This window comes from Cydia pomonella, unplaced genomic scaffold, assembly GCF_033807575.1.
Source record: "Cydia pomonella isolate Wapato2018A unplaced genomic scaffold, ilCydPomo1 PGA_scaffold_208, whole genome shotgun sequence".
Lineage (NCBI taxonomy): Eukaryota > Metazoa > Arthropoda > Insecta > Lepidoptera > Tortricidae > Cydia > Cydia pomonella.
In genome coordinates, this window is record NW_026907848.1 from 322594 (window position 1) to 338644 (window position 16051).

Below are 16051 nucleotides of genomic sequence, written 5' to 3' on the forward strand. Positions count from 1 at the left end.
GTGATGTATGTACCAGATTTGTCTTCAAATTTATTGAGTGTGAGCTCTATGGTTAACACAAGAAATAAGGTTGTGGTTTTTAACAAAAAGGATTGCGAAATTTACAATGCTGATGAATGTTCTATAAAAGGGAACCCATGTGTAACTGGGAAGCATGACAGGGGAATTTATAAACTAAAATGTTCCTCAGAGGCAGTTGCACTGGCTGGCGTCTACAATTGGAAACGAGATGGAGCTTTGGCTGACCTGACTTTATTGAGAGACAAAATGGCAACAGGGGTAAGTTTTGAGAACATTATTAACTCCAAAATGGACTGCGTAGCCTGCTTGATGGGCAGGCAGACTAGGCAACCATTTAAACGTAACCAGGCTACAAGAGCTGGAGAGCTCCTCGAGCTAATTCATTCGGATATTAGCGGGCCAATGAGTAGTAAGTCTATTGGAGGTCATAGATACTATATAACTTTTATCGACGACTACTCGCAAAAAACTTTTGTATATTTTCTAGAAGCGAAAAGTGAAGCGTTTGAAAAAAATAAAAGAGTTTATAAATTTAGCAGAGAGGCAAACAGGAAAAAAGGAGAAAGTTATAAGGACTGACAATGGAACTGAATATGTAAATAAAAGAGTAGATTCCTTCTTCAAAGAACAATGGCATTAGGCACCAGCTCACCATAACATACACGCCTGAACAAAATGGTGTAGCCGAACGTGCAAATCGCACGATTGCCGAAAAGAGCAGAGCAATGTTACAAGAGGCAGGACTTCCCGTCAGTTTTCGGGCCGAAGCAGTCAATACCGCTGTATACTTGAAAAATAGAAGTCCCACAATAGCTGTAAAGAAGATGACGCCAGAAGAGATATGGACTGGACGAAAGACAGACTTAAGTCATCTTAAGGTTTTCGGATGCAAGGCATATATGCACAAACCAGATCAAAAGAGAACCAAGTCGGATCCGAAAAGTAGAGAGCTGGTATTTGTAGGATATTGCGAAGAGTCAAAAGAGTACAGATCTTTCAAACGGAGAGCTGCATAGAGCCCGAGATGTAATATTTTTTGAGAACAAAAAATATGAAGGAGGCATAAGGGCTTATGATCCTGAGAATAAGCAGCACGGTACTATCAACCTAGAAGAGCATGTACAGCAAGAGGTAGCTCCAAAGCAAAGAGATAATGTTCAGCAACGGGGAACTCTACAGCCAAGAGAAAATATTCAGCAAGAGCAGAGAGTTCAGGTAGAGAACCTGGAATCAAATGATGGAGATCATGATGCTCATACTGAAGCATCTGATGGTGAAGAAAACTGGGCTTCGTCTGAAGAGAGACCAGATGGAGAAAATAGAGATACATCAGTAGACATTTTACCAGCTGAAGAGAATAGAGACACTCCTGTTGAACCTTTAGTGGAAAAAAGGAGATATCCACTCAGGGACAGAAAACCTGTTCAGTTACCTGAATACATACCATACCAAGCGACATCAGAGTTTGATGATCCGCCTACAGTGCAAGAGGCATTATCCAGGAAGGATGCTCAACAGTGGAGAGACGTGATTAAGGAGGAGCTAGACGCACTGAGGACAAACGGAACGTGGACTCTAGTAAAGCCTGAACAAGCAAGCAACGTTGTTGATTCCAAATGGATATTTAGAATAAAAAAGGAGGCGGGGAATAAAACTAGTTACAAAGCTCGCTTAGTGGCACGCGGCTTTAGCCAGAGAAAAGGCATAGATTACGATGAGACTTTCTCACCGGTAGTGCGACTTTCTCACAGTTCAATGAGACTTCTCCTAGCCTTAGCAGCTAATCTCGGTCTACAGATTGATCACATGGACGTAAAAACTGCGTTTCTTAATGGAAGTCTTAATGAGAGAGTCTTCATGCGTCAACCACCACACTTTGAGGAGAAAGGGAAGGAAGACTACGTGTCTTATCCAGAAATCTCTATATGGACTTAAGCAAGCACCACGATCTTGGAACGTGAAGTTACACACTGAGCTGGAGAGCATAAGCTTCAAACGATGCAAGAACGAATCGTGTGTCTATATGAGAAAAACAGATAAGGACATGATAATCCTCGCTGTTTATGTAGATGGCATTTTGTTACTCTATAACAACGAGAATGAGATGAAAAAGGTTAAAGAAGAACTAAAAGCAAAGTTCGAGATGAAGGATTTAGGAAAGGCCGAACTGTTATACTTGGAATGCGGATAAAACAAGAAAACGGACTTATTCAAATTGATCAAGAGGAATACATTGACAAAGTCCTTCGCAGGTTTAAAATGGAGAACTGTAAACCAGTCAGTACACCAGGAGTTCCAGGCCAACGTTTCCAGAAACCACAAGAGCCATATACACATGATAAAAGTATACCCTACAGAGAGCTGATAGGATCACTGATGTATATCTGACGACCGGTTTGGCCTAGTGGGTAGTGACCCTGCCTACGAAGCTGATGGTCCCGGGTTCAAATCCTGGTAAGGGCATTTATTCGTGTGATGAGCATGGATATTTGTTCCCGAGTCATGGGTGTTTTCTATGTATTTAAGTATTTATATATTATATATATCGTTGTCTAAGTACCCTCAACACAAGCCTTATTGAGCTTACTGTGGGACTTAGTCAATTTGTGTAATAATGTCCTATAATATTTATTTATTTATTATTTATTTATTATATAGCTGTGTGTTCCAGACCGGACATAGCACACTCAGTAAATTTTATGAGTCAGTTCTGTAACTGCTATGAGGAAGTTCACTGGACTGCTACTAAGAGAATCTTAAGGTATCTTAAAGGTACGAAGAGCATGGGACTCAAGTACTCCAAGGAGACATACGGATGTATACAAGGATTTGCCGATGCTGATCATGGTGGAAACCTTTCATTTCATTTCATTTCATTTCATTTATTTCTTGCAACCATGGTATTTACAGGATGTTCATTTAATTTACCAGTACATACATGGACCCTACTAGGGTGTAGCAATGTTACACTTACATCTACGAATATACAAATATTATATACAACTTAAATCATAGCATGCAATTTTTGAGACATTTCTAATCAAATTAAATAGACATTGTACTTAGCTATCACAGGCATTATTAACAGATATTATTATTACATGTATTTAGGGTTCAGTTTCTAAGAATTCCTGCAGTGTTGACAGACCTTCCTAGTTGACAGAAGATCATATTCTGGCAACGTCTTCAAGATGGCAAAGGGAGCTATTTCATGGCAAAGTACCAAACAAAGAAGTATAGCTTTGTCAACAGCCGAGGCTGAATATATGAGCCTATCGGAAGCTGCCAAAGAAGCCATATTTCTTAAAAGGTTCCTTACGGAAATTATGGGAAAGGAGGAGTCTCCCATAACAATACACACGGACAGCCAATCCGCTATGGCAATTGCACAAAACCCAGTGCAACATCAGCAGACTAAGCATGTTGATGTTCGCTACCATTTTATAAGAGAAGCAATCGAACATGGTGCAATTTCGCTGGCATACTTAGAAACGAAGCGAATGGTTGCTGATGTCGTGACAAAAGCCGTTGTTAGAGAGAAGCATGAGTTTTGTCGTAGAGAGATGGGTGTGTGTTGAAGGCTGTTCGTTAGTGATAGTGAAAGGAACCAGGAGAGTTTGGATGAGGATAGAATGTCTGAAGGAAAACAATTGAGGAGGAGTGTTAGAGCAAAGAGGATTGGACAATTGTTGACAGACTGGCTGGTTTGAAACTTGACGGATGTTTGAATGGAATGTGACGGTTCTCTGTCGAGCAAAAATTATAATTGTCAGCGGAGGGTGATTTTTGTATTGAATTTTATTTATATTGTGTTATGTAATAGTAATTAAAGTGTTTAACTATATATAGTGTTTTCCTGAGATTAGTCTACAGGTGAGCGAAGTTCTCACCAGCACAAATTACAGTGTGAGGAACTCCCATTGCCGTCGGGTCGACGTTGAAGTACCTGAGACTTTTTTTTACTACGTTGGTGGCAAACAAGCATACGGCCCGCCTGAAGGTAAGCAGTCTCCGTAGCCTATGTACGCCTGCAACTCCAGAGAAGTTACATGCGCGTTGCCGACCCTAAACCCGCCCCCCCCCCCCTCGTTGAGCTCTTCCTCGATGGCAAATGGAGGTTCGAAGAGCACTTCAAGCGCCTGGCTCCTAAGTTGCTGGCTTGCCGCGACAATTCGCATACAGCAGCCTGCGTGGTAGCTGGAAGCCCGCCATAGGAATGGGACCTTGAAGCCAAGGTGCAGTCCGCGGTCTATTGGCAGGTGCTAGTTGCTATAGGAGGGATGAAAACTGGCTCGCTTCTAGAGAAGTTCGCCAGTGGCGGGAAGAGGCTCGAGAAGTTTTAGAATTACACCAAGATATTAGGTTATTGTTCGAATATTCGCGTCCATTGTCGCATCTAATTTTTCTCACTTTTGTATTGAAATGATTTTCCGCTAAAGTCACAAACTGTTTTACTTTATCAAAGGCTTCACTATTAAAAGTAATTAAATAAACGACACAAAAATGTGTGAAATCGTCTAGAAAAGTAATAAAATATTTCTTGTTATCCCAAGTGGGAACTTCTATTGGACCACAAACGTCCGTATGAATTATCTCCAATGGGAATTTAGCTTTAATTCTATTGTTATTGAAAGGTTTTCTGGTCATTTCTGCTTTGATACATATTTCGCAAAACTTTTCTTGATGTTCCCCCCCCAATTTTAATACCGTTTACTAATTTAGCTAGACGCGGCACATCCGATACGTGACCAAGCCTACGATGTCAGATATCGACATTCTCGGTAAACAATACCTCACGAACGATGTTAGCAGAGAATTCTGTTTCATAGAGACCGTTTCTAGTTTTATAGCCAGTAAGAATAATCTTATTATGTTTCTTTACAGCTACCTTGTTTCCAACGAAGAGTACAGATGCACCATGATCAGTGATTGAACTTACAGATATCAGGTTTCTAGAAATTGCAGGAACATATAGTAGGGTAAGTTAACACCAAAAGTTCAAACCTTCCTATCTCTGTTGTTTTTAAAGTTATGAGTATGATATTTCGTATGAAGATAAACAATTTAGTTGGATATCGTATGACATTCTTGATTTCTACTTATCTTTAACAGTTTTCTGTATTATAATCCTTTTGAAAAAAAAAGAGATATGTTTCATTGTGTACTTATGCATGTTTTCAATGAAACACTCCAATTTTTACAGTGAAACAAATGTAATAATTTTAGTCTACTTTGAAACATCATTAATAAACATTGAAACAGTGTTATAAATACGTGACATTAATACATATATGCTTTAAATCAATTAATGAGAAAGGAAAAGAGAAAATAGTGGTACCCTGAAATTGGTTATTTAAGAGGTTTCCGACATATGGAACGCCTATAAGACTGCCGAAATATATAAGAGCGAAAGACTTGTATCATTGTACACAACTAAAGTTTCATTATGAATCGAGAATCTGGTCGGCGCGTACGGCATGCTGCAAGAAAGGTACGCCTTTTATGTCCACGGAGCATGATTGCCAACTAGGTGGGCCCGGGAGGGTTTTGAGCATCTCCATGCTTGATATCATACACTTGCTGGCAACATAGTGTTTTATAAATATCGTGAAGTTTCATTGTGTACGACTGTTTTAATGTTAGACATGTGACCTTAAACCTTGCCATCAATGAAACATTCAACATATAAACTATCCTATATCAGTCGTTGCTAAAGTTAAGTATCTTGTATGTTGCCATAGGATAGACAAATTATCATAAACTTTCATGGTATTTTACTTCCACAAATTTCGCATAAATTCTTTAATTATTTAAAAAAATAATGGTGTTGTTTCATTGTGTACTGGAACTTGGTGTTCAGTGAAACACCTGGACTGCTACAATGCCGTTTCATTGTCAACAAAAAATGGCATTGGTAATCAACAGTGAAACAATGCTATGCGGCCAAGTAGGTTGATCATTTAGATAAAAGTGTAGAAAAAAAACAAAAGTAGAATGGTCAAAAACAAATTATGAAAGAAATGAAATTTCGGTTATTAACCGGTTTGTGGATCCGCAAAACCGGTTATTAACCGAGCCCAAAAATCTCAGTTAACCGGTTTTCGATTAACCGGTTTCTAATCCCTAGTTGGCAGCCAACGCTCTACTGCCCTCTACTGGTATAGGTTTTGAATAACCACTCTATAAAACATTGACTACTCCGCCTTTTGCAAGGCAATGTATGCAGGTGGTTTCCAGATTATTGGCATAAAACGAATTTGACAAACAATTCTTGAACTGAACATATTCACAAAAACAACTTAAAAACGAATCTAAAATAATTTTGTAAAAATGGTAACCTATTGCAATTTATGACTTGGTCTACAATTCTACATAATACATAATGGTACATAATATACAATGAAACACGAGACATGATTCATTGTACACTATTGTAAAAATCGAAACCTATTGCAATTTCTCATTCGGTCTACATTAAAACTACATAGTATACAATGGAACATGAGACCTGTTTCATTGTACACTACATACATATGTTTCATTGTGAGAGAACGGGATGTTTATTCAAACAATTTAACAAAACTACACCAAAGAGTGAACGATATTTAAAAATATTTCACTCCAAATAAACTTTGATACACATAGAACACAAAAAAAAAATGAAAACACCAAACTCGTTTCTATTTCTTGGTTAAAAATCGAGAAAAATAAATAAAACAACTTACTTTTGCCACACGAATTTATATTAACGCGCGCAGCAACGTGCTCTTTCCCCGAGGCGTGCTCGCGTATTGGGGAGGCGCGGGGGGTCCCTGAGCCCGTCTTTGCTTGATAGCATAGCCGCCACTAGCTGGTAACACCTAGTTTCCGAGATATTGCAAAGTTTCACTGTGTCCGTTTGTTTCAACCTAGGACAACTGACCCTACATCTGTACCTATGGCTTGAGCGGCGAGGTTATCTGCATTGGCACATCTTATTTCTACATTTATATTTTATGTGGAATTTATAATATTTTTATTGTAAAACATGTGGGAAGAAGCACCTGAATCAATGATAGCTCGAGTTCACTCACCAGGCTGAAAGTGCGACGGAATCTTTCAATGTGTGCCTTCCTATTACATTTCCTACATACTTTTGTGGAAAAATATTCACTGGAAGTGTGTCCACTCTTATTACAAATGGTGCACTTTTTATTGAAGCAGAATCTCGCAATATGGCCTGGTTGATTACAGTTGAAACACTTCTTTTCATTACTTTTCATGGCTTCTTCTATTTGTGGATGTATTTCTGAAGGACTATTTTCAAATAGCTCAAGTTCTTTATGAACACGTTCAATGAGAGTGTGTATGGTTTGGTCAGATTTAGGAGTTACCTCCCATATAGTTCTAAAGTAATTTAATTTTGGTGGTAAATTTGTTAAAATCTTTTGTATAAGCATGTCATCATTTATTTTATTTATTGTAGACTGTAGATCAAAACACATATTTTGCAGTTTACTTATGTGTTAAGGTGCAACCTTTATGGTGATTGCGTAGCAAAATACCTAGCCTATAATATTCAAATTTAGAACTGGTGTCAGTTGTCAAAATAAAAAGACGTGTTTACAAACATGAAAATATAATTTAATAATTATATAATAAAATCGACAAAAGTTATTTCGAGTTGTGTGTTATCAATCCACCGTGCAATTCCTCTACTTTAAAAGGTTATACGGCTCAGCCATGGAAATTATTTCGAACAAATATTCGATCGGCAACCTAGAAGGGAAGAATAACTGGACGACGTGGAAATACAAAATATGTATATTACTACGTAGCACCGCAGACGCAACGGATGTTTTGGAGGGCAAACTGAATAAACCAGAACCTCTTCAAAACGGAGCGGGTGACGCAGCAGCGGTTGCAAGGAACAGTGCGGCATTGGCAAGGTACACCAAGGCAAATTGCGCCGCTCTTCTCATTCTAACGACGAATATGACTGATGACACATTGCAGAAGATAATGCGATTTGAGACAGCGTATGAAGTCTGGCAGGAGTTACATCGCTTGTTCGATGGTCAGAGGGAAGACAGGTCGTACCATTTATGCATGGAATTCTTTAACTTTAAAACGAAACCCATCCGATGACGTTTCCTCACACATGTCGAAACTGAAGAATATATGGAACAATTTAAATGTTGAGATGACTAAAGCAGATGGCACAGGCCAACTCCCAGATCTGTTACTAATATGCAAGATATTAGAAACTCTTGACGAAAGATTCTTTGCGTTCAAATCCAGTTGGTTACTTCTGAATAAGACCGATAGAACTGTCGAAAATTTGACAACTCAATTGTGCTCCTATGAGAAAGCTCTGGAGAACAAAGAAGGGACTACTAGTCAAGAGACGCTAGTAATCCAACAAACTCAAGAGTCAAAAAAGAAGAAAGATGCGAAGGTCAAGTGCAACTATTGTTCACAAATGGGACATAGAGTAAGGAACTGCAAAAAATGGATAAAGGATGGAAAACCACCAAAGCCAAGCAGCTCAGCACCAGCCTCATCGTCTAAGCAAGTACAAAGCATGACGCTAATGGCAGTCAACGCCTGTTCAAAGGCAGCAGATCAAGATACAGAAAATTGGTATGTTGACAATGGAGCAACGATGCACATAACCATTAGAAGAGACATATTTCAAAAGTTCGAGCCATTTGATTCAGATGACCAATCTGTGAAGACAGCAGACGGAACAATGAATCCTGCAGTAGGGAAAGGCATTGTCTTGGTGGAATCAATCATAGGCAAGAAAAAGGAAACCATACGATTGAAAGATGTCTGGCTTGTACCAACGCTGACGAAAAATCTATTCTCTACTTTGACAGCTCAAGACAACGTGCGGAATAGTTTATTCACTTCTACCGCGACAAGTTGTCAGCTAGATGTTGATGGAGATACAAAGATTGTAGGCAAGAGAGAACCTAAAGGGGGTTTATATAAACTGCAACTGAAGACAATCACTCCTTCAAAAATATCTAACTCAATTGAAGTGAACGCAATCACAGGCACCAATATGCTGCAAGTTTATCATGAACGCTTTGCTCACCAAGACAAGAGACATGTCAAGGCTCTAGTCAAGAGAGAGTTCGGGATTAACTTACCTGAAGATAATGGTAAGTGCGAGGCATGCATATTCGGTAAGGCTCATAGATTGCCATTTGGGAGAAGAGAAAGAGCAACAACTCCTGGTGAGTTAATACATACGGACGTATGCGGACCATTCGAACATCCCAGTGGACAGAAATTCAGATACTTCGTGCTCTTCAAGGATGACTTCTCTTCATACCGCCTAGTCTACTTCATGCGTCACAAGTCAGAAGTCAAAGACAAATTGAAATTGATGCTCAACGAAACAAAGACTAACGGCCACTCTGTCAAATATTTACTGAGTGACAACGGAGGAGAGTTCGACAACGAAGATGTCAGAAAGATATTGAATGCACACGGGATCCAGCAGCGTTTCACCATGCCGTACACACCAGAACAAAGTGGTTGTAGCGAGCGCGAGAATCGCACCCTAGTCGAAGCCGCAAGGACCTGGCTGCACGCCAGAGGTGAGCTCCCGCAAAAACTTTGGGCTGAACTTATAAACACAGCAGCCTATGTCCTGAATAGGACGGGACCCACCAAAGTCAAAGATAAAAGTCCATATGAGCTATGGTTTGGAAAAAAGCCTAAAATTTCTCACCTGCGAGTCATAGGGAGTCAGTGCTATGCTCATATGCCCAAACAGTGCAGGAAAAAACTCAGCAAAAAGGCCATAAAAGGAATTCTCATCGGCTATGAAAACAATGACGGTTATCGTATTTGGGACGGAACGAAAACCAACCGCTCTCGAGATATTACGTTTGCAAGTGAAGTGGAATTAAAAATATCAATTGGCTCAGAAGATACTTGTCAAACACCAATAGAAACAGAGGGAGCAATCTTCAATGAACGTGAAACACCGGAAGAAACCGTAATCCATCCCGAGGAACGAATGGATCAAGCCGAACCAGTTCAATGTGATATTGAGAATGTACCTGAGGTCCGAGCCAACCCTAGCCATGATCTAGAGGGAGAGTGTACAGGAGACCAAGGCCAGGATTATTGCGACCAAGATTACGGCCAAGAAGATCGTGAACAGGAAGCCCACGATCAGGCAGAATATGGTCGAGGTGAATCTGAGTTTTACGATGCAGAAGAAAACGATAAATAATAATGATAAGTTCGCCTATTGTACAGTGTGTTTTCTTATGTGCAATAAAGATTAAATAAATAAATAAATAAATAAATCGACCGTTATAGAGGAACCAATCGTTATAGAAGAACCAAGGTATGACCTGAGGGATCGAAACTCGATCAAAAGGCCTGAAAGATATGACGATTTCATCTGCTCAGTTGTATCAGAAGATTTTCCGACAAGCTACAAGGACGCTGTGTCGAGAAAAGACAGACAGCAGTGGATTGATGCCATGAGAAGTGAAATGGCCTCCTTAGAGCAAAACAATGTCTGGACATTGTGTGATTTACCGCCTAACCGCAAGGCACTTCCGTACAAATGGGTCTTTCGGATCAAAATGAACCCTGACGGATCCATAGACAAGTATAAAGCTAGACTTGTTGTAAAAGGATTTAAACAAAAAAAGGGAGAGGACTACGACCAGACATTCAGCCCAGTAGCCAAGATGGCGACAGTCAGAGCCCTGCTATCTATAGCGGCTAGTGAAGGCTTGAAGCTAAGTCAGTTCGATGTCTCCACAGCTTTTCTTTATGGCTCTCTATCTGATGAAGAGATATACATGAAACAGCCTGAAGGGTATGACGACGGTACGGGTCGAGTTTGTTTATTGAAGAAAAGCCTTTACGGTCTTAAGCAAGCTCCTCGTTGCTGGAATCGGACCATTTTAGAATTCCTTATGAAAATAGGTCTCGAAGTCAGTGAAGCTGATCCTTGCCTATTTAAGAGAGAGAATGCGAAAGGAAAGCTAATTGTGGCCCTCTATGTTGACGATGGTCTAATCGCTGGCTCAAGTGAGGACGTAATTAAGGAATTTCTTGAGCAAATAAGCAGAAAATTCAAAATCACTTCAAAGCCAATTTCACATTTCTTAGGAATAGAAATCGAAACCAAAGATGGTGATGTAAGGATACATCAGACAGCTTATGCAAAGAAGATTTTGCAGAGATTCGGAATGCAAGATTGCAGACCAGTGACCACTCCAATAGTGAAAGATGATGCATGCCAAAGACCTCAGAAGATAGATACTAGTCTACAAGCAGAGAAGGTTGAAGATTACTTCTTAACCAATTATAGACAGGTGGTCGGAGCACTTGCATATCTCATGGTTGGTACAAGACCTGACATCGCATATGCTGTGAGTGTGGTGTCTAGGAGTCTTGAAAAACCAACACAAGCAGATTGTGTTAGATTGAAACGAATACTACGCTATCTGAAGTATGCTCCAGATATGGGCATTATTTACAAAAAGGACTATAGAAAAGGCCAAATAGAATGCTATAGTGACGCCGATCATGGTGGTGATACCACAACTGGAAGATCGACATCTGGAGTTCTATGTCTTTATGCTGGTGGAGCAGTGTCGTGGCTTAGCCAGAGGCAATCAAGCGTGGCAATTTCAACTACAGAGGCCGAAATAGTCGCGGCTAGCGAGGCAGCAAGAGAGAGTGTTTGGCTGAGTCGCCTTATCGGTGGTTTAGTGAAGACGGAAGGGCTCCCAGTATTATATGTGGACAATGAGGCAGCTGTGCGCCTAGCTGAAAATCCAGAGTTTCATCGGAGAACTAAGCACATACGCATACGCCATTTCTTTGTTCGAGAGCTAGTAGCCAACGGAAACTTAAACGTGCAGCGAATAAGCACTGAGTTACAGCTGGCTGACATATTTACGAAGCCACTTGCTAGACCAAGACTGGAAAAGTTGATTAGCGAGCTAGGTCTTTTCAACGAGAGAAGGTGTTAAGGTGCAACCTTTATGGTGATTGCGTAGCAAAATACCTAGCCTATAATATTCAAATTTAGAACTGGTGTCAGTTGTCAAAATATAATAAAATATGGTCTATCAACGGAACAAGCCTGTTTTGATTTTGTTAAGTATATTACCGAGGCCATAAATAACAAAATACCAATTATGTCTATATTCTTAGATATGTCTAAGGCCTTTGACTTTGTAGATCATTCATTGCTACTTTCGAAACTAGAAGCCTATGGTGTCCGTGGTAAAGCATCAGAATGGTTTCAGAGTTATTTGTCAAATAGGAAGCAATGCACTGAAATCACGAGAATAGTCCTAACAAATAACACCCTTGTTAAGAAAACTTATAGGTCACAATTTCGAGTGAATAAGTCAGGTGTACCTCAGGGTAGTAATCTAGGACCATTACTATTCCTGCTGTATATAAACGACCTTCCTAAGGCAACAACGCAAAAATGCGTCTTATTTGCGGACGACACTACATTAATAGTAAAAGATAACAGAAATAGTGACTACGAAACAACGATTAACAATGCATTATCAGACATTTACACATGGACAAATAATAATAATCTTAAAATTAACCTGACTAAGACAAAATGTATGCAATTTCATTCTTATAATTCAAATTTAAGACATATAAATATTAAATACAATGAAATACCTGTGGAAGAGACAAGTTGTACAAAATTTTTAGGATTAAACATAGATTCCCATTTAAACTGGAAAAAACATATAGAATCAATATGTACAAAGTTGGATCGGTTTGTATACGCATTAAGGAGATTGGGAAAAACTGTTTCTACACAAGCTGCTATGACAGCCTACTATGGATATGTGTCGTCAACATTAAACTACGGTCTCTTAATATGGGGAAATTCTGTGCATGTTGATAAGGCCTTTATACTGCAAAAAAAGTGCGTACGTGCAATTACAAATGCGTGGTACACAGATAGTTGCAAACCTATTTTTAAACAACACAATATTCTACCTTTGGCGTGCATGTACATTAAAAAAGTTTGTATCTTTGTAAAGACTCATATGGAGTATTTTAAATTACGCTCAGAGATTTATAAAGGAAACCAAAGAGCTCAATATAGGACCCTTCTGTATCAGCCTCCCTGCCGTGCGGATATATATAAACGGAATGCCTACAATACTTGCATAGAAATTTTTAATAAACTACCTGATAGTATCAAGCTCTTGCACGATATAGAATTCAAGAATGTATTGACTAAGTGGCTTCAAGAAAATTGTTTTTATTCAGTGAAGGAATATATGAATATGTCATATTAGCATATATAGGGATTAGAATAAGTAGATTATAAGTATATTTTAATATTTGCATGCTGTTTCGGCTGAATACTGTGACAATATTTAATGTAACACCTTGTACCTACGTATTCTTGCAAATAAACGCTTCTATTCTATTCTATTCTATTCTATAATAAAAAGACGTGTTTACAAACATGAAAATATAATTTAATAATTATATAATAAAATCGACAAAAGTTATTTCGAGGTGTGTGTTATCAATCCACCGTGCAATTCCTCTACTTTAAAATTATGTCTTGAAGTATATCTCCACTGAATTTATAATTATAAAATTCGATAACTTTAAGGTGGCTGTCTTTTTCCACTTTGTAATTAAAGACAACATCTAGCTTATCAAAAATGTCCTTTGTTGTTGAGCAATTAATAACGTAATGTATAATATTGTCATCTATTGAATTTAAAATAAAATATTTTGCTTTTGCGGCTTTACCTTTATCGTTGCTGTCGTCTCCAATTGCTTTGGCATCCAAAAATAATTGTGCTAGTTTTCTCCAATTTGAATAATTTGTATTTGTTTTCAATTTATTTAAGCTGTCCATGTTATTCATGTCTGAAAATTACGTACGGTTTTCTTCAACTGAAACGTCAGTCTGGTTGCTAGCCTTATTTTATAAACAACTCCGTTGCTAGGCTTATCTTCTGAATTGTTTGTACACGAAACGAATTCGTTTTTCTGAAACACTATAATCACTTATTTTTAACACGTAATTGAGGGCCACAGATTATTGGGAGGTCTTTGGAGATCTACTAAAATGATGAGAAGGAACTTTTTGAATATCACAACATTCTTTTATTGTTTACTTGACACAGTTACATAATATTTACATGACTTCCATTAAACAGTTGGACGAAGAGTGAATGCTCAGATTTTGAATTCATAGATATTCAAAATCTGACATTCCATATTTAAAATTAAAATGTTAAGCTCGAGTCGATTGCCAGTCAAACCTCTTTACACTAACAAGCCTCCTTCCGTCTCACACAGCTCCTGACGGGGCAGGGCTGCTTTGGCTGGTACCTGTGTGAGGGTGGGAAGAGAGCCGACAACGGCGTGTCACGTGTCACCACTGTGGTGGAGGAGCCGTGGATACGGTCAAGCACACGTGCGATGGGTGCCCTGCGTGGGCGAGTCTCGCGCTGTCCTGTTCACGGCTATAGGAGGCGACCTCTCACTAATCCGCCGCATGGTCGACAGTGAGGAGGCATGGGCGGCAGTGACCTCCTTCAGTGTCACAGTCATGACGCAGAAGGAGGTAGCAGAGCGGACGCGCGAGAATGACGCGAATTCGCTCCCTTAGCGTCGAAGGAAGCCGGGCAGACGGCGAAGAGCCTTCGCGGGCTGAATGCTGCCACCCTAACGGGAACCTGCGGGTAATGGTGTCACCCTCCACCACCTCTAAACCTTATAAATTAAATATATAATACATAAACCTCTAAAAGTACTAAATAAATGGCCTCGTGATCGTCTAGTCTAGCGTTAGGACCCCTAGATATGAACCGCGGTACCCCAGATTCTATAATGAGTAACAACTATATTTTGGACCCTTGTTTTATTTGTACATATTATTACCTAGATTATAAAGAGTGTGTTTTAATACTGAAAATATATTTTGTTATGTTAATAAAGAATATCCTGATAAATTGCTAAAAATAAATTTATCGGCGAATTTTGAGGAGAAGTATAGATGTTATTGGTAAAAAAGATTAGAATGGAGTTAAGGTAATCCAAAGTATAAGACAATTGGAGTTTAAAAATGTTTTTGGTGAAGTCCCGCTACACCTAAAGCCTTCGGGATAACATAGAAGCAGCACTCCCAGGTTAAGCCCATTTATACCCTAGCATTTTAGGATTAAGTATAATTAACTATCACCTCCGAAGCGATGTGTGATCTGTCCACACGTGCTACTTCGTATACTTAATGCGGGTTTGAAGGCTCTTATCCCGATCCACAATATTCATCGGGTCGCCTATCCTACTACTTTAGCCTGATGGGCTTTCACTTCACAACCTAGGCAATCCTAGATGAACTGAAGAAAGAAGTCCCAAGTATCTACAGTTAATCATATTACTTATCTTTTTTATGTTCAAAAAACTAGGAATACATTTCCCAAATCCCAGCACTGAAAGAATAGACAATATTTCTGGTCCTTTAGATGCATAAACAAAACACTTAAGTTTATTTGTTAACTACTTACTAAATTTTACGAGTCAGAAATAACAAGTTGAGCATTATTTCACTCAAAATTCCCATTGGACTGCTCTTGCCTGCCAACGGGTCCCTAAAACAAACCATTCTTCAATTATTCTATCTCAGAATAGCTTGTGTTCCTCTCTGCTTGATATTTTAGTTTTAGTATAAAGTTACCATAGAAAACCCGAATACTACACTCAGCACCTCGTCTCTACATCAGAAGACCAGAAAATATAATAATAAAATAGAAGTATTTAACGAAACACATCAATGTATTAATTACTCAGGTAAATTTAAGAGTTTTAGGATAGATTTAGGCAATTTAACCCTTTACAACTTTAGAATCCGCACAAGATAATAAAACCATAATTTCACGTCATTAAAACCTCAAGAGATAAATATATACCATCCAATCAATTTTCTAGACCAAACCTAAGAAAGACCCTATAATAGTGTATGTTACTTTACCTTATGCCTACCCTCCAACCCTAA

General features: G+C 38.9%; 1 protein-coding gene across 1 annotated transcript in view; it reads right to left on the reverse strand.

The window, feature by feature from the left end:
- Nucleotides 1-13961, reverse strand: part of LOC133533854 (uncharacterized) — a 36764-nt gene extending 22803 nt beyond the window's left edge. The window contains exon 1 of the mRNA XM_061872923.1: nt 13798-13961. Coding sequence (XP_061728907.1) covers nt 13798-13833 — 36 coding nt within the window. The 5' untranslated portion in view covers nt 13834-13961. The remainder of the gene's footprint in view (nt 1-13797) is intronic.
- Between the last annotated feature and the right edge of the window lie 2090 nt (nt 13962-16051).